Raw genomic sequence first — 23,569 nt, forward strand, 5'->3', positions numbered from 1 at the left:
AAGAGGCAATATGCCAAGTGGTTTAGAGAACAGGCTTTTAAGGCCAGACTGCTTTGGACTCCAATCTTAGCTCTGCCATTGATAGGAGTTGGGCAAATCAGTTCTTATGGGTCTTAATTCTACTGTATTGCTATTGTTCTTTTCTCTCTATTTTGGCGTTGTTTGCTCACAAAATCCAGTGGATCTTTATCTGTGGGGATTTTAAATTCCTGGACTGATGTATCCTCTCAGAAACCACTTGTGCCCCAGGTTATCATCAGCCTAGGACCACTTTCTAACATTAGATTTAACAAACAGGACACCGGAATTCAATTCTTGTACCTAGTGACCACAAATTATTAGAGAAGGTCCCTGCCCTCATTATTCTAAGGCAAAGCAGGCAAGCTTTCTCGAGAAGATTTTCTTTTGCTGAGAGGTTAATTTTTAATTTAATTTTTTCTAGTTGTCCCTTCTGCTAAAGATGTGAACCCCTCTGGGTATCTCAATCCCAACTTCCAACCTTACATTGTCTGAGGTCTTACCTTTCCTACCCTTAGAGTAATTAAAATTTAGGTCCTTTGTTGATGGTCTCTTCTCCTCCCTAGGAGAGCCCAAGTCAGCCCCATCTCACCACACTGATTTTCAGTGATCATTCTCTACCTCTCTCACTCCTGTATGTATTTAAAAGGAAGCTAATTAAATTCTACCTAGTATTTCTAAAGAGAAATTTTCTTTTCCCTCTTTCTAAGAGAGAGTTTTCAGGTTGTCTAACTGACCACCCAGCTAGAAATAGATGTCTGAGCAAGTTATTGAGCCTCTTTAAATCTGTTGTCTCATCTGTAAAATCAAACAGAGAATTGTCAAGAAAACAAATGATGAAAAAATGTTAAGCACTTAGCCTTTTGACTAGTACACAGAGGTACTCAAGAAACGGTAGCTATGAATTATGTTTATTGGAAAATTTTAAATTTTACAATCATTTATTGAAATAAACTAATTCAATCTGATAGACTGGGTTTTTATTGTGCTTTGGCTTAAAGAATATTAAATACTAAACTTCTAAGTACTTGCGGAGCTCTGCTCATAACTTATATCAATACTAATGAAAGCATGTTATTAGAAGATCCAAAAGTTATTAATTATAGCATATTTATAGAGGTCTGATTTGTCATCTCTCTTTATCTTGTGATTCTGAATAAAATTAGAATATTTAGGGGAACTCTCCAAGTTAGTAACTGACTAATAATGTGTTTTAGCCTATAAGCTCTCAGAAGGCAACAACTGTTCAATTTGTTTGGAATAATACCCATTCTAGGATCATACATATGGGATTATCTATTAAGCAAAAAAGGACTTTCCAAGAGTAAAAAACAAAATCAAGCAACGAGTCTGACACGTAATTGCTGAATCCTAGGACAAATCACTTAGTGAGTATAAGCTTGTCTGTTTCCTCATCTCTAAAGAAATCTGGGCTTTCCACTTCACAGAGAGTTGGTTAAGCAGAACAACTGAGGCAGGGCAGCCACTGGTACATGAAAGTCCTCTGCATCCTGTAATTCCACATAGCACCATTAAAGTTTGCTAAAACTGTAACAATATTCCAGTCTGTTCATGGGCATTGTTTTCATAAATAGAAATACAGAGCAGTAAATGTCTCTGTGTCTGGCCCTGTGAATTACTACTACAGTCACTTTCAAGCAGAGCCCTGTATAAGAGAAACTCAGATCTCTAAATTTTAAGCTTCATTCTATGCAAGCCAGTCAAAACAGCTTACTGTGCTTTGGGGTCATTATGTGGTCTATTTGTTCATCTGAGCACCCTCAAAATGCAGTGCAGGGTAAGCCCACATGGGTGCAGAAAAAGCTTAGAGGAAAAAAAATATATGCTGTAGTTTTTGCATTGTGTTTATCTGTATGAATGAGTAATAGCATTACACAAAGAAGCCCTACAAAGAAAGAGCTGAGGTAATTGCCTCATGACATTAGTAAATGATTTCAGCACATAAAGGGAACTGGATGGCAGTAATTCAAACAGTCTAAAAGACTATGAAAAAGGCCACAGGCACTAAAAGAACCACAGACTGCTACCAACTTGGAGAATTTAGATTTTCCAATCCATAAGACAGAAATCAGTGCATGTATCAATAAGCAGGTTTTAGGGTGACTGACATTTTATTATTTGAGAAGGCTTTATGAACAAAAGACAAATCAGCTCTCGTGCCAAATGTTTTCCAGATTATATATGATTACTATGAACAAAACCAAGATTTATGACATAGTTCACTTCCAGACTCTTTTTGTTAAATCCCTCCAAAATCAGCGCTAGGTTTTCACCACTCCAGTGACTCCCACAGGTACACGCTGGTTGCAGGTAAGACGCCGACTGGCCACTGCGCTCTAGCAGGTGTCCCAGAGACCAGGCTCACCTGGCGCAGCGTGGGCAGAGGAAGGGCCCTGAGCAGACACACGTTTCGTGACGTGTGTGTGGTGTGGCCTCTCAGTGCACAGAGGACAATGCAACTATAATACCGTGAAATCTGAGGTTAGTCTTGCCCTGCAAGAGTGGCACAGTTGTTCTAGAGAGAGAACAGTAGCAATGTCACTTTCATAGCTGCCTAGAATCTGTTTTGTTTTTAAATCAGCCCATAACCGTCAATAATTCATGTCAATTCTCCTCTTCCTCTTGACCCCTTGAGCAGAGCTTCAGCATTTCCTCTAAACTTCAGTGTTTTGGGGGCTAGTAAAAAGGCAAGATAAAACCTACCTGCCTTCCCTGGGTTAGGCTGTAACAGGTTCTGGGAGACAGTGATAAAAGGGTTAAGGTTCAAGGGCCAAGTCTCTAACCGGTGGCTCTCAGATGCTTGGAGAGAATGGAATCCATATCCAGGCAAGGATACCGGAGTGGGTAGTAATTCCCTTCTCCAGGGGATCTTTCTGACCCAGAGACAGAACCCAGGTCTCCTGCATTGCAGGCAGACTCTTTACCACCTCAGCCACCAGGGAAGTCCTTATCCTAACTTGGGAAGAACAAATTCCATCCCCCCAGTGGAAAGGTCCCGAGAGAAGCCTTATGAAACAGTCCCTCCACAGCCCCTCACACTGGAGCACAGGATGGTTCCAGGCATGTGTGTTGTTGAACAAGAGCATCAAGTGCATCGAGGTTCAGCTCTCTGTGGGGCCATGTGAGAAACTGCTACGTGGGGTGCTCTCGGTGCTCGAGTTGGGACAGAAGCCCTCTTCTATTTGACAACACTGATGTCTCTAAGAGCATATCAACATCTCTCACATACCATTCAGAGTTCCCGGAACAGGACATAAATAGATAGGAAACCTTCTTATTAGCCTGCTCTGCTGAATAAAGGTCTTAACAGAGAGAACTGAATCTTTACAATCATGAAATTATTAAAATAACCAGGTAATCAAGAAAATGATGCCACATCTTTAAGGCTGCAGACAGAGTAGAACATTCATGTTTACAAATACAGAAGCCTGTGGTGAATTTCACAGGACTAGGGCCTTGTTCAGCAATAAACAGCCTCGATTTAGGGTTGGTGAATTCCCTTCAGGCAGTGACTTTGGAAGGGGACAGAAAAGGTCTCCATTCCGTCTGCACATTCTCAAAATCCTTTGCTGCACTCTTCCATTTTGCCCGAGGCCATGAGAGGGGACTACTTCACAGCTGCATTTCTTTAGCACAGTTTCTGGGGAGGACTGGTTCTAAGGACTTGGGAGTCTGCGCTGCTCCCTACCCTTTGCCATTTACTACAACTGAACCCTCAGCTATGCTGCGCCAGAATCTGCCAGCAAGGAATAGCTGTGAGCCTGAGAGCCCCCTTTGTCCAGAGGACCCGCTGGTGCTGTACTAATGCGACAGGGAAGCCATCCAAGATTCCGAACGAGTGGGCTGGAAGTATGCACCACTACAGACACAAAACGTCTCATTGTGACGGTCTGCTAGAGGTATCCTGCGTTACATTTTGAGGATCACTTGAAGCCACAGAACTATTTCTCTTTGGAACATATTGACACCACAGATGTAAAGAAAAAAAGCACACACAGTTAATGAGCCCATAGCACGTCCGGATGCTGTGAGAAGTTAGCCAGAACCTAGGAGAAGACTATTAATATAAACCTAGGCCAGGGGCTAGGATCAGTGTGAACAGCTCAACTTGACAGCTGTGAATCAGAGCCAACCACGACAAATGTAACCTTCCTGGGAATCTTCCCCAAAAGACAGGGTAAGTCACTGAGACCAAAACAGTTCAGGAAATGTTTCTCCCCCAAAGACTGTATTACCAGGAACAGGACAGTAGAGAAACAGACACTATACTGAGGCTCTGAAACAGACGGACTGTTTAGTCTCAGAGGCCTACACATCGAGATTCTGAGATTTCATCTAAATTTTTAAAAACTTTGGGGGAGATTCCAAATGGAAAAGACAACTTAAAGGTGTTCCTGTTGCTCTTCAAATATGAATTTGTGGGGGTGGGGGGTTGGGGGGGGGTAAGTCTTCCAAGTTTGGAGGGTGGTGATGGGCCTCTTAGTTCTGGCTTATCTCCTGATCCAATTATAGAAAGTGGATTTTTAAAGAAATATAAACATATACAAAATATATTAACACACACATAAACACTTACATATGTTTTCTAGGTTTATTGTAACTTGGCATGAATGCTCTCTTTCATAACACAAAAACATTTTGTCCCCAGATCACATACTCCTGTGACTGTTGCAGAGACAAAGGATCTGATTTAGGAGTATAAATTTGTTAAAGACATACATATATGACTCTGGGTCATATTCTGGATGTCAATAAAGAATAGCTATTTAGTCACAGAAGGGTGTTTCTTAGACCCTAAGCTTTGGCTTTATTTATGACTACATGAGTTTGGAGGTTAGAGCAAGGAAATTCTGGAATTTCAGAAGAAAATTAAAAGAAAAAAAAAAGCTTTACTCTTAAGGCCTTTTTTGTGTGTTGTTTACAATGAAATAATCAAAACCTGTCACCTTTAGTGTGTACTCATACATTTCTGATGATGAGGAGAGAGTTTTAGCTCCTACCTCAGAAAAGAAAAAGCAGAACTCAAGCAACATCAAAGTAGTAACTGTCAGAGAGAAAGCTTCTGATAAACCTACCAGGTGGTGTGCAGGCATCCGCAGGAGACTGGACAAATGTGGACCGCCTTTTGGTGGGCATGGGCAAAGCCATTTTCTGTTCTTTGTGCTTTGCCAGTGCAGCCTGAACTGCTTCTGTGTGGATATCTGAAAGAGTAAATATTTGCATTTATTAGCTCCTGGTTCTCAAAGTGTTTACTTCTTTCAGCTGAACTATCCCTGCCTCAGCTGTTAAAAAGGATGTTTAGGTGACTTTTATTTATCATTTGTGCTACAGCAAAAAGGAAAAACAGACCAAAGAAGTAGTCAAGGATAATTTACATGAGAGGAAAATGAAGCCCAGAATGATGAGGAGACTGTTTAACACAATGGAAAAGAAGCTGATGGAGATGGGCGTGTAGTGAGAGGAAGAATCTAACTTGCATCAGGGCCAGCTGGGAACCCCACCTCTGAATGGAATGCATGTGATGCAGGTGCCCAAAGGACACTCTCTGTTCAAGCTCAGGATTTGTTTAACTGTCTGAAAGGAGTTGACACTCTTCAGTTCTATACCACAGGAGAGTAGGGCTGATTCTGATCTAGAAAATACAAGGGCCAGCGGTACTTGTTTGCCACTCTGCCCACAAAAGAACACAGCTCTTCACTTGAATGTCTAATAGCAATCGCAAAATTAACATATCCAGAGAAAACTCTTGATTCTCCACTCCCATGCCAAAACTCAATCTATACTGCTACAAAATAGGATCATATAATACACAGTATTTTGGACTGTGCTTTGATTTTTTAAAAAAATATGTTTATTTATTTGGCTGCACCAGGTCTCGGCTGAGGCATGTGGTATCTAGTTCCCTGACCAGGGATCGAGCCCCACGCCTGCACTGGGAGTTCGAAGTCTTAGCCACTGGACCACAGGGGAAGTCCCTGGGCTCGATTTTTTTTTTTTTTAACTATGAGCAAATCCTTCTGAGGCAGATAAGATCTGAGGTGGCTTCCAAATTCAGAGAAATTTCCTCTTCTTAAGGAAATGGCCCAATCTACATATGCAAATGATCCTTGAAAGTCTGTCCCTTGTAAGAGCTGGACTAATCAGTTCACTTGGGAGGGGGCGGGGGAGGGGGCGGGGAGGGGGGGCAAGTTTCTGAATCAAGAAACTGCAGCTCCTAAAGTGGAGTCACATGAACAGCAGTACTCTAGAAGAGACTAAGTCATAATTAGAAGCTTAGAACTTTCAGCCCTACCCTCCATCCTCAAGAGAGAGGAAAGGGACTGGGGATTGAGCTAATCACCAATGACCAATTATTTAATCAAGCATGCCTAGGTAAAGGAGTCTCCATTTCAAAAAACAAAACAAAACAAAACCCTCTAAAGTAAGGGATTTGGAGAGCTTCCTGAGTTAGTGAACACATCTTTGTGTCAGCAGGGTAATGTACCCTAAACCTCACAGGGACAGGAGCGCTTGGGTTTGGGACTCTTCTGCACCTTGCCCTATGAGCCTCTTCACCTGGTGATCATTTCTACCCTTTATAGTAAACTGGTAATATTAAGTATTTTCCTGAGTTCAGTGAGCCATTATAGCAAATAATCAAACTTGCGGAGAGGGTGGTGGGAATTTTGATTTATAGCCAAGTTGAACAGGGACTTTCCTAGTGGTCCAATGGTTAAGACTCTGCACTCCCAGTGCAGGAGGCATGGGTTTGATCCCTAGTCCAGGAACTAAGATCCCACTTGCTGAATTAAGCAACCCCATATAGCCAAGCTGGCCAGAGGGAAGCAATGTGGAAACACTACAAACAGTTTCCAACTTATGATAAATTCAACTAGTGATTTCTTTTTTTTTACTTTACAATGGTATAAAAGCAATACACATTTAATAGAAACTGTACTTCGAATTTTCAATTATTTTTTCCTGGATATGATTCTCTCTTGTGATGCCAGGCAGTAGCAGCAAGCTACGGCTCCCACTCAGCCACACGATCACAAATGGCTAACACACTTAAAACCATTCTGTAAACATACAGCCATTCCATTTGCCCAACTGTAGGTTAATGTAAGTGTTCTAAGCACATTTAAGGTAGATAAGGCTAAGCTATGATATTCAGTAGACTGTTGTTCTATGTTGAGTCACTAAGTTGTATCCGACTCCCTGCAACCTCACAAACTGCAGCATGCCAGGATTCCGTCCTTCACTCTCTCTCAGATTTTGCTCAAACTCACATTCATAGGGTCAGTGATGCCATCCGACCATCTCATCTTCTGTCACCCCCTTCTCCTCCTGCCCTCAATCTTTCCCAGGATCAGGGTCTTTTCCAATGAGTCAGCTTTGTGCATCAGGTGTCCAATTAAATGCATTTCAACTTACATTATTTTCAGCTTATGACAGGTTTATTGGGATGTAACCCCACTGTAAGTCAAGGGAGGTCTGCACTTGTGATTGGCCACTTCCTTCTCCAGGGGATCTTCCCAACCCAGGGATCGAACTCAGGTCTTCCGAATTGCAGGCCAACGCTTTACCATTGGAGCCACCAAGGGAACCCAAAGGCGGGGGGCAGTCTTGTGGAAATGAGCCTGTGGGGCCTCCATTGACTCCAGGTAGTTAATGTCAGAAATGAATTAAATTGCAGGACAGTGAGCTGCTGTCTGCAGAGAACTGGAGAATTGATGGGTGTGAAAAACCCACACACTAGGTAGGTACCTACCAAACAATAGCCACTTCTACCTCAAAACCACTCACTCATTATAGGTAACCAATCTCCTTATTGATTTATCCTGCCTGTATTTCTTTGTGCAAAAAATAACCATATTTTTTCCATATCCCTGCCTTTCATACACACAAGGTAGCATACCATATGTACTTTTTAACACTATGCTTTTTTCACTTAACAGTACATCCTGGAATTCATTTTACGACAGCTACTAGAGATCTTCTTCATTCTTTTTTTAAAAGTAGAGTATACAGCACTTCATTGTATACCAAAGTTTCATTCAACTGCTACCCTATGTGTGGGGATTTATGTGTTTCCAATATTTTACAATTACAAATAATGATACAACAAACAGCCTTGTGCAATACACTTCTATGCTGATGAGAATGTATCTGCAGGATAAATTCCTACAAGTGAGACTCCTAAGTCAAAAGTCAAATACAGTTTAAATTTTGTTACATCTTGCCAAATTCCTCTCTGAAAGAGCTTTATCATACTGTGGTACTATCAGCAATGTACAAGAGAGCCTGTTTCCCCACTGACTTGCCTTCAGAGTATATTATCTACCTTTTCACTGTTGCCAGTTCAGTGGCTGAGAAATGACACCTCAGTATACTTTAAATTTGCACTTAAAAAAAAAAATCATTACTGATATTAAACATCTTTACACAGGATTTTGAAGCCATTTAATATTTGTTTGAAAGTGAAGTGAATGTTCATGGCACTTCACCATTTTTCCATTGGAGTCTTATTTTCCCTTGATTTTTAAAAATTCTTCATATATAAAAGATATTGGCCCTTTATCTCTGAGAAATGTTAGAAATATTTTCTTTCAGTTTGTCGTTTGTCTTTTGCTATTGTTTGCAGTGGTTTGTTGCCATGCAGAAGGTTTTTTTGTTTTTTGTTTTTTTAAGATTCTATGGAAAATCTCAAGTCAGCAACCTAAATGCACAACTGTTCTTTTTTTGTTCAAAAAAAGAACAAAATAAAACATAAATTAGCAAAAGGAAATAACAAGGATTAGAGGAGAAATCACTGCAGATGGTGACTGCAGCCATGAAATTAAAAGACGCTTGCTCCTTGGAAGAAAAGCCATGACAAACCGAGATAGTATATTCAAAAGCAGAAACATCACTTTGCCGACAAAGGTTCATATATGTACAGTCAAAGCTATGGTTTTTCCAGTAGTCATGTACGGATGTGAGAGCTGGACCATAAAGGCTGAGTGCCGAAGAACTGATGCTTTCAAACTGTGGTGCTGGAGAAGACTTTTGAAAGTTCCTTGGACAACAAGGAGATCAAACCAGTCCATCTTAAAGGAAATCAGTCCTGAATATTCATTGGAAGGACTGATGCTGAAGCTGAGCTCCAATACTTTGGCCACCTGATGCGAAGAGTTGACTCATTGGAAAAGATCCTAATGCTGAAAAAGACTGAGGGCAGGAGGAGAAGAGGGTGACAGAAGATGAGATGGCTGGATGGCATCACTGACTCAATGGACATGAGTTTGAGCAAACTCTGGGAGATAGTGAAGGACAGGGAAGCCTGCTGTGCTGCAGTCCACTGTGTTATAAAGAGGCAGACATGACTTAGCAAATGAACAGCAGTGCAGAAATAAAACAGAGGGAAGAAAAACAACAAAAACAAGAATTGGTTTTTTGAAAAGATGAACAAAGTTGACACAACTTTATCTACATTAAGAAAAAGAACATTCTTGGTGGTCCAGTGGTTAAGAATCTGCCTGCCAGTGTAGGGGACACCGGTTCCATCCCTGGTCTAGGAAAATCCCTAGGGGCAATGAAGTCCATGCTCCACAACTGTCGAAGCCCATGCTCCACAACAAGAAAAGTCGCCGCAATGAGAAGCCCATACACCATAACTAGGGAGTAACCCCTGGTGCAACTAAAGAAATCTCACTAGCAGCAATGAAGACCTAGGGCAGTCAAAACAAACAATAAAAATTTTCTAAGTTAAAAAAAATTTTTTTTTAATTTAAAAACAAAAAAGAGAGAAGATACAAATAACTAAAATCAGAAATGAAAGAGGAAATATTTCAACTGATGCCATAAAAGAAACATATAACCTACCAAGATTAAAACCGGAACAGATCAATTACTAACAGGAAGATTGAATCAGTAATCAAAAACCTCCCAAAAAAGAAAAGCCCACATTTCACTGGAGAATTCTATATAAATCACTTTTAAGAATTAACATCAATCTTCTCAAACTCTTCCAAAACCAAGAGGAAACACTCCCAAACTCATTTGATAAAGCTACCCTATCCTAATACCAAAGCCAGGCAAAGATACTATAAAAAAAGAAAACTACAGGCCAAAATAATGTTGTTAACCAATATTAATTACAGACCAACTACAGACCGGATGAATATTAATGTAAAAATCCTGAACAAAATACTAACAACCAAATTCAACAGCACATTAAAAGGACAATATGGCATTAAGAGGACTATCCACCTAAATTGCAAGGTTTGATTCAACATATGAAAATAAATGTAACACTCTAATATAACAGGGGAGAAAAATCATACGATCATCTCAATAGATACAGAAAAAGCATTTGACAAAATTAACATTCTTTCATAAGAACACTCTACAAACCAGAAACAGCAGGAAAAGTACTTCAAGATAATTATCAAACATGAAAAGCCCATAGTCAACATCATATTCAACAGTGAAAAGCTAAAAGCTTTTCCCATTATCATTAGGAATAAAGCAAGGATGCTCACACTCACCTATCTATCCAACACAGTACTGGACGTTTTAGTCAGAGAAATTAGGCAAGAAAAAGAATAAAAGGCATCCAAGCTGGAAAAGAAGAAGTAAAATTGTTTCTGTTTACAGAAGAGATGATGTCATATGTAGGAAATCCTAAAGATCTCACACACAAAGACTGTCAGAACTAACAAATTCAGAAATTGCAAGATAGAAAAATCAACATACAAAAATCAGTTGTGTTTCTGAACAGTAACAATGAATCATCTGAAAAGAAAAGTAAAAATTTACAATAGCATTAAAAAAACAGAACACTTAGGAATAAATATAACCAAGGAGGTGAAAGATTTGTACAATATGAGACACTGATGAAAGAAATAAAAGAAGACAAAAAAGTGGAAGACATTTTATGATTAACATTAAGTCCACTAAGGACTGCAAGACTTAATATTGTTAAAACATCCATATTACCCAAAGCAACCTAGAGATTTAATGCAATTTCTGTCAAAATCTCAATGACACTTTTTTAAGAAATAGAAAACAAAATTCCTAAATGCATATGGAATCTCAAAGGACCCCAAAGAGCCAAAACCATCATGAGTAAGAAGAACAAAGGTAAAGGCTTCACTCTTCCTGATTTCAAAACATATTACAAAGTTATAGTAACCAAGACTATGACACTGGCATCCAGACATACATACAGAGCAATGAAAGAGAACAAACAGCCCAGAAATTATGCTGGTGTACACGGCCAAATGGTCTTCAACAAGGGTGTTAAGACTATACAATGGAGAAATGACAGCCTTGTCATTTCCAGACAAATGGTGCTGGAAAAACTGGAATATCTGTATGTAAAAGAATGAAGCTGGATTCTTATCTTTCACCATACACAAAAATTAATCAAAATGGATTAAAGATCTAGACATAAGACCTGAAACTATAAAATTCTTAAAAGAAAACATAGGGGAAAACACTTTATGACCTTGGAATGTAATAATTTCTTGAATGTGACATGTGTTTTTACCACAATAAAAAAGAACTGAAAGCAGAGTCTTAAAGTGGTATTTACACATCTGTGTTCACTGCAGCATTATTCACAATAGCCAAGACGTGGAAACACCCTAAATGTCCATGAATGGATGAATGGATGAAGAAAACGTAATATGTACCCACGACATTATGTATTAAGGCTGGTATTATTATCCAGCCTTAAAAAAGGAAACCTCGTCATGTGCTACAACAGTGACATGCTAAGTGAAATAAGCCAGTTACACACACACACAAAACCCCCTAATATATACCACTTTTAAGAGGTATCTAAAGTACTCAAACTCATAGATATAGGGAGCAAAACAGTGGTTGGCAGAGACTCGGGCCAGAAGAAACAGAATTATTGATCAATGGATAGAAAGCTTCAGTCATGCAAGATGTAAAGGTTCCAAAGAGCTGTTGTATAACAATGTGCGTAAGTTAACAATACAATATACACTTTAAAATTCTAAGAGTAAATTCATGTGTTTTTACCACAATAAAAAAATTTTTTTCTGTAGTCTTCTAATACATCTGGATTTTCAGTCTTCTCATAGGCTTTTCATAAGCTTAGATTATTAAAAAGTTGACTAATATTTTCTCTAGGTACTTATATGGTTTCTTGTTTACATGAAGATCTTTGATTCGTTTGAAGTTTTTGCCCGTATCTGGTGCGAGATAATAGGTTTACTTAATTTTTTCCCAGTTGCAGCATAATCTATCAGAAAGTACTGTCTCACCCAAGTGATTTGCAATGCTGTCTTTATCACACTAAACCCCGGATGTCCTTCGCTCTACTTCTGAACTTGTTCTTCTCTTCCAATGGCCTGTCTGCCAATTTGCGTGTCATACCACACTGCTTTAGTTATAGTCTTTGGAGTATGTTGCTAGATATTAAAGTGTATCTAGTCACTCTCGTAGGTTTTCTGAGTGTTTCCTAGCTATTCTTACATTCTTCACATTTTCAAATTAAACTTCAAAAATATTTTTTCTAGCTCCATAAATAAATTTGATAGTATTTTTACCGGGATTGGGTTAAACTTATAATTTTTGGAGTCCTAACATCTTTGTGATATTGAATCATTCTATCTAAGAATAAGGGATGACTTTCCATTTATCATATCTACTGTGGGTCATTCAGGATGTTCTAAAGTTTCCATCATAAAGGTTTTATACATTCCTGAAGTTTACTCCTAAATATATTTTATTTTCTTTTATTGCTTTTGTAAATGAGGTTTGCTCTACAAGTACATCTTTCAACTAGTTAGTATTAGCAAATATGAAGGCTACTGATTTCTGCACTAATTTCATATCTTGCTACTTGATATAATTATTTCATTAAGTTACTTTTGCCATTAATTCGCCTGGGTTTTCTAAATGAATTATCATATCAACTGCAAATACAGTTTTATTTCTTCTTTTCTAACTCTTATACCTCTAATTGATCTTTTTTTTTTTTTTTTGGTTACTACCTCTAGTAAATTTAAATGTCAGTATCCCTAGGATTAGTAAAACTCATACCAAAAAATGAGGGAAAAAAAAAAAGAATTCAATTTAGGAAAAGCAGGTTTAGGCAATGGACAGGTGGTTTACAGAAGAAGCCACAAATGGAAAATAAGCATATCCCAAAAGGTCCAATCTCATTAGTAATAAAAGAAATAACATTTCTACCAACAAGGTGGGAGAATGTCCATTTCCCCACATCTATGGATAATAATGGGCCATATTTTTTCATCTTTCCCAAAAAAATAAGTGGAAAATGTTACTTTACATATTTTAAGTAGTTGCTCCTATTCTTGGCTTGTCGTTATGAAACAGCTAAGACATGGTACAAAAGTGGCACAGCTGGGCTTTAGGGACCAGGGCAGATCAAACACCAAGTGCCCTTACCTGCTAGGACACTATAATAGATAGGCAGACGGACAGATAGATATGAACAGATTGAAAGGCAGATGTGTGGGTGGACTGAGTCATTTAAGTAGAGACGTACAGTTCTAGGAGTTATCTGTAAACCAATTAGTAGTCATGCCATTTTTACCAATTTCTAAGGTACTGACCACTTCGCCATTTTTAATTATGGCAGAGGCAGCAACTATTAAGTTCTGGAACATTAGCATATCACATTAATTTTGGCACTACTGTATGTGCTGGTGGGGAGGAGCAGTGAAATTTTAATTCTGCATTTCACATTCCCCTGCTTTTACCAATTACATTTCTTTAGTTTAGAATATCTATATAGCAAACAGCTCTTCATTCTTCAAAATGGCTCAGACTTTGCCACCTGCACAAATTCTGCCCTCAACAGTGCCTGGGATTCAAGCTCCCTCCTCTGTCACCCCTTCTTCTCTATTGACTACACCTTATACAAAGCTTTCCTGTGTTTTCATCTGTGTTTCTCTAGCACTGAAACTGTGCTCAACTTGTAGGAGGTCTACAACAGATGCTTGCTTAAACTGAACTGAACTGAATTTATCTTCCTTGGTATGAGAAAGTGTACTAATAAAGAAAGAAAATGGTCCTGGTGTGCCAGTGGCAGCCACCTTGGCAAAAGTCACTGTGTCAGAGAACATATTTGGAAAGAGAAAGTTAGTTCTCAATTAAGTTCACAGACGTAGTTATTGCTGCATTTAGCTCCCAGCATTAAGTCAAAAGAATCCACACTTAGAGCAAAAATCATGAAGAACAATGGATGTAAGGCTTTAAATATTTTATCTATGGATATCACTTTAAATACCATCTTTTACATTGTTTTTGCTCCCTCAAGCTGCAGCACAAGTCCCAATAAACAAAGCCTTGCCAGAATTTCTCAAAAAACAAAAACAAAAATCAAAAAGACCCTATCTTTTATAAACTTCCAGTTATAAAATAAATAAGCCATGGGATGGAAGGTACAGCATGGTGACTATAATTAACAATACTGTATTGCACATCTGAAAGGTGTTGAGACAGTAGGTCTTAAAAGTCCTCTCAGGGTGAGAGGGAGGCTCAAGAGGCTGACTCACATTGCTTTATGGCAGAAACCAACACAATATTGTAAAGTGATTGTCCTCCAATTAAAAATTTAAAAAAAGTCCTCTTATAGCAAGAAAAAACAATTTTTTTTAACTTTGAAAGGTGACAGATGTTAATGAGACCTACTAGGATCATCACTTCACAACACAAATATCAAATCATTATGCTGTATACCTGAAACTAATGTCATGTTATATGTCAGTTATGCCACAATTTTAAAAAAAGAAAACCATCTTTGTTACTTTTTGTTTAAAATTTAATACAGACTTTGTTATATGTATATTTTACCACAACAAAAAATGGAAAAATTTAATACACATCCCAGAAATAAGCCCACCTCAGAAGCTGGTACAGTTGAAAGTGAAAGTGACAGTCACTCAGTCATGTCCAACTCTTTGTAACCCCGTGGATAGTCCATGGAATTCTCCAGGCTAGAATACTAGAGTGGGTAGCTGTTCCCTTCTCCAGGGGATCTTCCAAACCCAGGGATTGAACCCAGGTCTCCTGCATTGTGGGAGGGTTCTTTACCAGCTGAGCCACAAGGGAAGCCCATAGTTTGGTATATAATTGTTTCAAATTTCCACTCCTGTGTACTTCATAATATATATAATTATTAGTACTAATATTCATAAATTTTGGATCATGTGCTACATACTATCTTGCATTTATTACTTAACAATGTATTTTGTACATCTCTCCATATTGGCACAAATAAATCTACCTCATTGTTTTCCTATGAGACTTCACAGGATCTTTAAACTAGTTTTCATTGAATTCTACTGTGTGGATCTATTATAACTTATCACTGTATTTATAATGAACAATACTATAACAAACATTTTTGTATATAAATTTTTGTGTATATGTGTATGTGCAAATTCCTAGAAGTAGCATTTCTGGGTAAAAGTGTATGAATATTTAAAGTTTAAAACATAGTGCCAAACTCTTGCACTGCTACTTTTAATGAAGTAGTTTAATACCGCTACTTCATTAAAAGTAGCAGTAATTTGAAGGAGCTTTATATGGCATTTATGTTTTTATATTATTTTAGTGTCTCTAAGGTTTACTTATTTAGTTGAATAGACATATTTTATTGAATCTATGATGCTGTCTTATACAAAAGATATTCTCCAGGATTTAAAAAATATATATATCCTGATTTCAGGTATGCTAAAATATGAAAAGTGCCCTTCTCAGATCAAACTATGGTTCTTAGCTGTCTTGGAAAATGAATGACTAATTGCACATACTGAGAAAAAGCACTTTCTCAACGGAACAACAGCATATCAAATGCTCACACTTATTAATTAAAAATACTACACTTCCAAAAGTATTGCTGCATGAGACATAAAACATACGAGAGCAAACTGCAAATACCAGGGACTTATTCACATTAGTCAAGCTTTAGAAGGCCCATGATGTTTGGATAATTAATAAATACAGAGCATGTTCTTCTCTGCCATAAGGATCTGCGGCATCAGAATACAGAACAAATCAAACCACTCATTTATTTTCTAACATGATAAGCCCTTGCCCCTACACCTGTGTCAAAAAGGAGATTTTTCAGTTACTGTGTTAGCAAAGTCTCATCGATAAGAACAGGCAGCCCTTGTAACTGGATTTGACTCCAGCCAACATACAATTCACCTTGATCATTTGATAGAGAAATCACTTCCGAAGTTCAGTCCCCAGACGCAACTGACTTTGGACATCTCCGCCAGGAGCATGGGAAAGTTGGGTTTCACTTTCCAGCACTAATATTTGAGCTCGATAAGGTGATACAGCTACTCTTTAAAAGTCCTTTTTTTGTTTTTGCTGTTTTGTTTGAGGTGGCTAATTGCTCAAAAGATTAACACTGAAGAAACTGTCACAATGACTTACCACCCAATCACTTTCCGTCTCGGAGATGAATTGTGTATTTTCTACACTTGGGACCACAAAACGTGTGTGTAGAAAATTGCATCTTGCTTTGATGGGAGACAAAAGGAGGTACTAAGTAAGTGTATCTGAAATGTCAGACCCTTTTGCCTAAGCACAAAGAATAGAATCAGGTCAGAAAATCTAAACTCTGAATAAATATAAGCTCTTTACACCATGTCTGAAACATGAAATACTAAGTTCGATTATGATTGGCTAAAATGTTGTAGGTGTTAATAAGCCTCTACCAAATAAGAGAGGATTTTCAAGTTACACTCCCTGAAATCAAAGTCAAGCCCTTTCTGTGTAATTTAATCTGAATGCTTGTAATTTTCCCTAAACATACCCTCTATTCTTAAGTTAATTTTGCATGTGACATGTAAATATAAGCCTTCCTATGAATGGAGTAGCAAAGAGGTGAAGTTCAACTCTTGATAAATTTCTACAATTTCTTTGCTCTATTCCTGTGGCTACTGTTCAGTTCAGTTCATCTTCTTACTCATGGAAGCCAGAATTTGCAGCGTGTGCTGAGTTTGAGTTTTTCTCTGCTATTTAGTTAGGAATTTCCTTCTATTTTTATAAATGTCATTTTCAGCCAAAATTCACGCTTGCAGGCATCCTCTTTCACATTCCTCTTCATAACAGTACTGCAGAACTCTCATAACTTTCATTATCTTCAGGGTTTTCAAATCACCTTTGTTCCCCACTTTACCTCCTCTCTGGCCTCCTCAGTATTACTCCCCCCCGCTAAAGTCCCAGTGACATAAATATCCAAAACCCAACTACTGAACCCTCCTCTATACCCCTGCACCTAACCAAGCGTCTCCACAGTCTGCTAACCAGTGTATGATTCAGACTACACTTTCTGATACTGGGGGTAAGTTTGAAAGAACTGATGTAAAAGATAGTTGGGTTTTAGTGGCTCAGTGGTAAAGAATCCGCCTGCAATGCAGGAGACACAGGTTTGATCTCTGGGTCGGGAGATCCCAGGACAAAGAAATGGCAACCCACTCCAGTTTTCTTGCCTGAGAAATCCCATGGACAGAAGCCTGGCAGGCTACACACAGGTCAGGGGTCTCAAATGAGTTGCACGTGACTTAGTGACTAAACAACAACAAAAGTGAACATCAGAATTTTACACTACTGAATGAGCTCACTAAAGACTTTTTTCTCCATGTAATCAGCTTGGACACAGAGTGTAGAGAATCCTCTTTGGGGTTCCTTACTAACTTTTTTGTTAAATGCTGTAAGAACAAACAAAAGGCTTCCCAGCAGGCCTGGGGTGAGTGCTGTAGCGGCTAAAACCCTCCCAGGCTGGTGAGAACCCACTACTGCCGCACCTGAGCCCCAGCCTCTAAAGGCAACACCGCGTGCTGGGGAACCCAGCCCGGGACTTGGCGACAAACACGAGCTCCTGATAAGCTTTTCCAAAACCAGCCTTACCTCCCTCTGATCCATGCCCTAATTAATACTACTTTTATACCTTCCTTTCTCCAAAATATGTATTTAACTCTTACATGTGTTAGGCCCTGTGCAGCTGGCCCAAGCTACTAGAACAAATTACAAATCTGTGTTCCTGCTCTGCTAAAAATTCTTCAATGGTATTCAAGAGTCCTCAAGATCTGCCTGCTAATTATCTTTCCAGCCTCATCTCCCAACTCTCTCTGGGTCCTTGCTTTCTAAATATCAGCCATAATGAAACTATTTTCAGGTTTATTATCTGATGTTATTTCCCTAACTTTGTCTGCCATGACATGGTTCAGATGTCTTAGTCTCAGAGAAAGCCTCTTCTTATCAATCAGCCCCAGGTTAGGTACAAAGGAAAATTTTGTGTGGTATGTAATTTCTATTTTTCTGACCAGACACTTTTCACTCCTTCCTTCCTTCCAGGGTGTGAAAATACATATCTAATAATATCAGCTCATAAAATAACTCTGTCCTTTTCCTCGTTTCCTCTAAAGCCGTTTTATTGAGGGTGTGATACACACTGTTTTTCAATTCAAGAATAGGATAAGGTAACCCTGGTTGGTAACAGGAGGAGAAAAAATCTGGAGAAAGTAAAATAACATTCCAGTTAGTCTTCTGGCTTAATTCTGCTAGTTCTTAAAACAGTAAATGTGCTACAGAGACTATCCTAGTGCAGAGGACAGTAGATGGATATGAGACGGGCTTACTATGCTACATGTCCTAAGGTCTATGATTCATTTCTGTTTGTCAGAGCTGGACGTGGTGTAGCTGGAGTGTGCCCCGACAGTCAGCCAGAGCACATTGCCTTTTCTTTTACCATGGGTATTTTCTGGATGAGAAGAAAAAGTTTATGAGTTTCAGTTCAGCCACTCAGTCGTGTCCAACTCTTTGTGACCCCATGGACTGCCACACACCAGGCTTCCCTGTCCATCACCAATTTCCGGAGCTTGCTCAAACTCATGTCCATCAAGTCGGTGATGCTATCCAACCATCTCATCCTCTGTCGACCCCTTCTCCTCCCACCTTCAATCTTTCCCAGCATCAGGGTCTTTTCTGAGGAGTCAGTTCTTCGCATCAGGTGGCCAAAGTATTGGAGTTTTAGCTTCAGCATCAGTCGTTCCAAAGAATATTCAGGACTTATTTCCTTTAGGACTGACTGGTTTGGTCTCTGTGCAGTCCAAGGAACTCTCAAGAGTCTTCTGCAACACCACAGTTCAAAACCATCACTTCTTCGGCACTCAGCTTTCTTTATAGTCCAACTCTCACATCCATACATGACTATTGGAAAAATCATAGCTTTGACTAGACGGACCTTTGTCAGCAAAGTAATGTCTCTGCTTTTTAATATGCTGTCTAGGCTTGTCACAGCTTTTCTTCCAAGGAGCAAGCTTCTTTTAATTTCATGACTGCAGTCACCATCTGCAGTGATTCTGGAGCCCCCCAAAATAGAGTCTCTTACTGTTTCCCCATCTATTTGCCATGAAGTGATGGGACCAGTTGCCATGATCTTCGTTTTTTGAATGTTGAGTTTTAAGCCAGCTTTTTCACTTGCTTTCACTTTCATCAAGGGGTTCTTCAGTTCCTCTTTGCTTTTTTATGGGTTTACCAATCTGAAATTTCACTGTTAAGTTTCTGTTCCAGCTCCATGAGTCAAGAGACTAATCAACAGCCCTGACAAATACAGAAAGACCTGCCTCTTCTAAGAGAGTCTACTGAGCTTTCCTAGTACCATCTCATGAGACCCCAGCCCTCTGCTTTCTTATTTATTTATTCACACTGCCTTTGTACTTGCCTGGCTCCCCTGCTGGCCTTGAGGGCAGAAATGTTTTATTTGGGGCTATAACCGCAGCAAATAAGAGTACCTACTGCATCTGGCATGTAACAAGCACTCGACAAATGGCTGATGAATGAATTAATATAGACCTGTTGGCACTTCAAGAGAAAAAACAAACACTAGGAGCTCTCAGGACGTACAGTTCACATACAGTCGGTAAAAACTGTCCCAGCAGTAAGTAGTTTTCAGTTCCCTCTCACCTGATCGGTATCGTTCATCCCTGGCTCCCCCAGATCGACTTCGATGATACTTAGAAGGAGCGGAAGTTGGAGCTGCAGATGGAGCAGGTGTCTGGTTTCTGTGTTCTTTCTGTACTGATGAATCAGTTTCTAAAAAAGGAAGTTTGGAAGATGGTTATCAGGTAACAATAATAACTAACATTTTCTGAGCACGTTACAGCATTTCCGCAACACTTTGAGGTAGGTAATACTACCCATCTACAGTAAAGAGTTAGAGAGCTTTACACATACGTCAAAAAAAAAAAAAAAAAAAATACAAAGGCATCCAGACTAAAACAAAACAAAACAAAACAGAACATTATCTTGACAACGTAATTGTCAACAGGTGATGGGAGATATAAGTAGGTGAAAAGGCCATTCCAGAGACTCCACGAACTGGAAGGATGGGGGTAGGGTGGGGTGTACATGACCCCCTAATCCTGTACAGTTGCAGAAAACACAGCTTGGGAAGTTTTAGCCTCCCTACCGTAAGTTACTCCAAATAAACATGTCATTAAAACAAAAGGAGAGTGCTTACTGTGCAAACATAGCTTCAAGTCAAGTCTTACTAGCCCCTCCTCCAGCTGGAGGCACCACTGAACTTAACCCTTTCCAGTCCCTGGCCTGTCCCCCCAACATTCACTGTTTCTCATCAAGAATATGGGGAAGACTACAATCCTATTCCTGGGCACATATCTGGGGAAAAACATGATCCAAAAGGATACATGCACCGCACTGTTCATCGTAGCACTGTTTACAATAGCCAAGACATGGAAGCAACCTAATGTCCATCAGAAGAGGAACAGATAAAGAAGACGTGGTACAGATATACAATGGAATATTACTCAGCCATTAAAAGGAACAAAACAAGCCACTGCCATTTGCAGCAACATGGATGGACCTAAAAGACCCTGATGCTGGGAAAGATTGAGGTCAGGAGGAGAAGGGGACGACAGAGGATGAGATGGTTGGATGGCATCACCGACTCAATGGACATGAGTTTGAGGAGGCTCTGGGAGTTGGTGATGGACAGGGAGGCCTAGTGTGCTGCAGTTGATGGGGTCGCAAAGAGTCGGACACGACTAAGTGACTAAACTGAACTGAAGACAGTGTCATATTGAAGTCACAGAGAAGGAAAAATACCATATGGCATCCCTTATATGTGGAGTCAATAAAGAAATGATACTGATAAACTTATTTACAAAACAGACTCACAGACTTAGAAAATGAACTTATGGCTACTGGGGGAAAGGATGGGAGCTTGGGAAGGTCATGTACACACTGCTACATTCAAAATGGATAACCAACAAGGACCTACTGTACGGCACACGGAACTCTGCTCAATGTTATGTGACAGCCTGGATGGGAAGGTTTGGAGGAGAGTGGATACTGTATATGTATGGCTGAGTCCCTTCACTGTCACCTGAAACTACCACAATATTGTTAACCAACTATACCCAAATAAAAATAAAAAAATATGAGGGGGGATATGGAGGAGAGAAAATAAGCAGGGAAAATAAGCAGAAGAAAAATACTTTGTTCTGATGTTTTACTACCTTTTTTTCAAATGACATTGCTCCCAAGTCATAATTTTTTTAAATTGTAGTAAGAATATTTAATATGAGATATTATCTTCTAACAAATTAAGTGTATAATGCGGTATTGTAAACTACAGGTATGATGTTACACAGCATTTTCAGAACTTATTCATCTTGTATAGTTAAAACTTTTTACCCACTGAGTAGCAACTCCCCATTTCCCCCACACCCCAACCTCTAGCAACCACCATTCTGCTTCTGTGAGTTTAACTGTTTTAGATTCTTTGTATAAGTGGAACCATACAGTATTTGTCCTTTTGTGATTCATTCAGTTTCATGTCCTTCAGGTTCATCCATGTTGTCATATATTATGGAATTTTCTTATTTTGAAGGGTATTTTAAATTTCTTCAGTAGCATTTAGCTGTGCTCAGAAAGGCACCTTACATACAGCAAATTAAGGGCCCACTTTAGGAAGGTGTCACCTATCCAGACAACAGCTAAGAATTGGCTTATGAAGCCAAATATTAAAAAGAAGACTTAAAATCACAGTGTTCTGGGGAACGCAGCCATCAGCTCTACAAATCTCAGTAAAGGCTGAGGGGAGTCACAGTACTACTGGAATTGAGATGTGTAATGACAAAGTCATACTGATTTCTAAAACAGGTCTGAGTGCTGGAGAAGCCATGTATAAGAACTTTAGTCCACAGTTCCAGCCGAGCTCTGTCTTCCATGTGAGTGAAGCCCCTTGGACCTTTCAGACCTGGGGAAAAGCTCTTAGTGGCTCCAGCTGGCACCATGTGGCCCATAAGAATCACCCAGCTGAGCCCTGCCCAAATTCCTGATCCACAAAGTCATAATATATAATAAAAAAGGCTTCCTTTATTTTTTATATACTGCTTTTAAGAAGACAAGAAACAGTATATTTTAGGGTGCTCTCTATGTTAAGTGCTTTTATGGACCTAGAAACATTTATTTTCCTAGCAGCTGAGATTTTTATTATAAAAATTACATATTATCTGAGCAGAGCAAATTTAAAAACTGAGACTTTTAAATGTAATGTCTGGGTGGTAAATCAAATTTTATATATTTTTAAGTTTTAATTTTTTAATCAACCTAAATCTTCTTGATAATCCACTTCAAAGAAGACCTGTACTGATTCTTGATATATTCATACCTTATGTCATTTGTTAGTTTTATTTCTCTAGAATAGGGGTCAACAAACCATAGCCCATGTCTGTTTTCATATAAACAGTTTTATCAGAACATAACCACACACATCTGTTAACATATTGCCTATGTGAAGGCAGAGGTGAATTACTGTGACAGAAACTGTATGGGCCTCAAAGTCTAAAATATTTACTATCCGGCCCTTTAGGGAAAAAGTTTCCCAGCTCCAGTCTGTGATAATAAATGCTACATTTAAGTGCTTGCTTTCTGCTATGCACTGTGCATTTAGAAGTTCACACACTTGATCTTATTTATTCCTCACAACAACCCTACAAAGGAAGAAATATCACTGTCAACATTTACAGAAAAGACACAGTGATATGGATTTATTTTACAGAAAGTCACAAAATCAGAGGATGGAAGAGTCAGGATTCAAAGCCAAGTCTAACTCCACTGGTTCTCCTAAGAGGAAAGCAATCAGAATTAATAACTTAGTATCAGTTCAGTTCAGTCTCTCAGTCCTGTCCAACTCTTTAGAACCCCATGAAATCACAACACGCCAGGCCTTCCTGTCCATCACCAACTCCCAGAGTTTACCCAAACTCATGTCCATTGAGTCGGAGATGCCATCCAACCATCTCATCCTCTGTCGTCCCCTTCTCCTCCTGCCCTCAATCTTTCCCAGCATCAGGGTCTTTTCTGAGGAGTCAGTTTTTTGCATCAGGTGGCCAAAGTATTGGAGTTTCAGCTTCAACATCAGTCCTTCCAATGAACACCCAGGACTGATCTCCTCCAGGATGGACTGGTTGGATCTCCTTGCAGTCCAAGGGACTCTCAAGAGTCTTCTCCAACACCACAG

The 23,569-nt window shown here is 39.2% G+C and overlaps 1 protein-coding gene across 2 annotated transcripts in view; it reads right to left on the reverse strand.

The window, feature by feature from the left end:
- DIP2B (disco interacting protein 2 homolog B) overlaps window positions 1-23,569 on the reverse strand; it is a 224,034-nt gene that overhangs the window by 71,365 nt on the left and 129,100 nt on the right. For both annotated transcript variants that reach the window (XM_043884446.1, XM_043884442.1), the window contains exons 3-4: window positions 19,987-20,115; window positions 5,115-5,240 (exon numbers count right to left, since the gene is read on the reverse strand). In XM_043884446.1, the coding sequence (XP_043740381.1) occupies window positions 5,115-5,240; window positions 19,987-20,115 (255 nt within the window). The remainder of the gene's footprint in view (window positions 1-5,114; window positions 5,241-19,986; window positions 20,116-23,569) is intronic.

The sequence above is a fragment of the Cervus elaphus genome, chromosome 3 (genome assembly GCF_910594005.1).
Source record: "Cervus elaphus chromosome 3, mCerEla1.1, whole genome shotgun sequence".
NCBI lineage: Eukaryota > Metazoa > Chordata > Mammalia > Artiodactyla > Cervidae > Cervus > Cervus elaphus.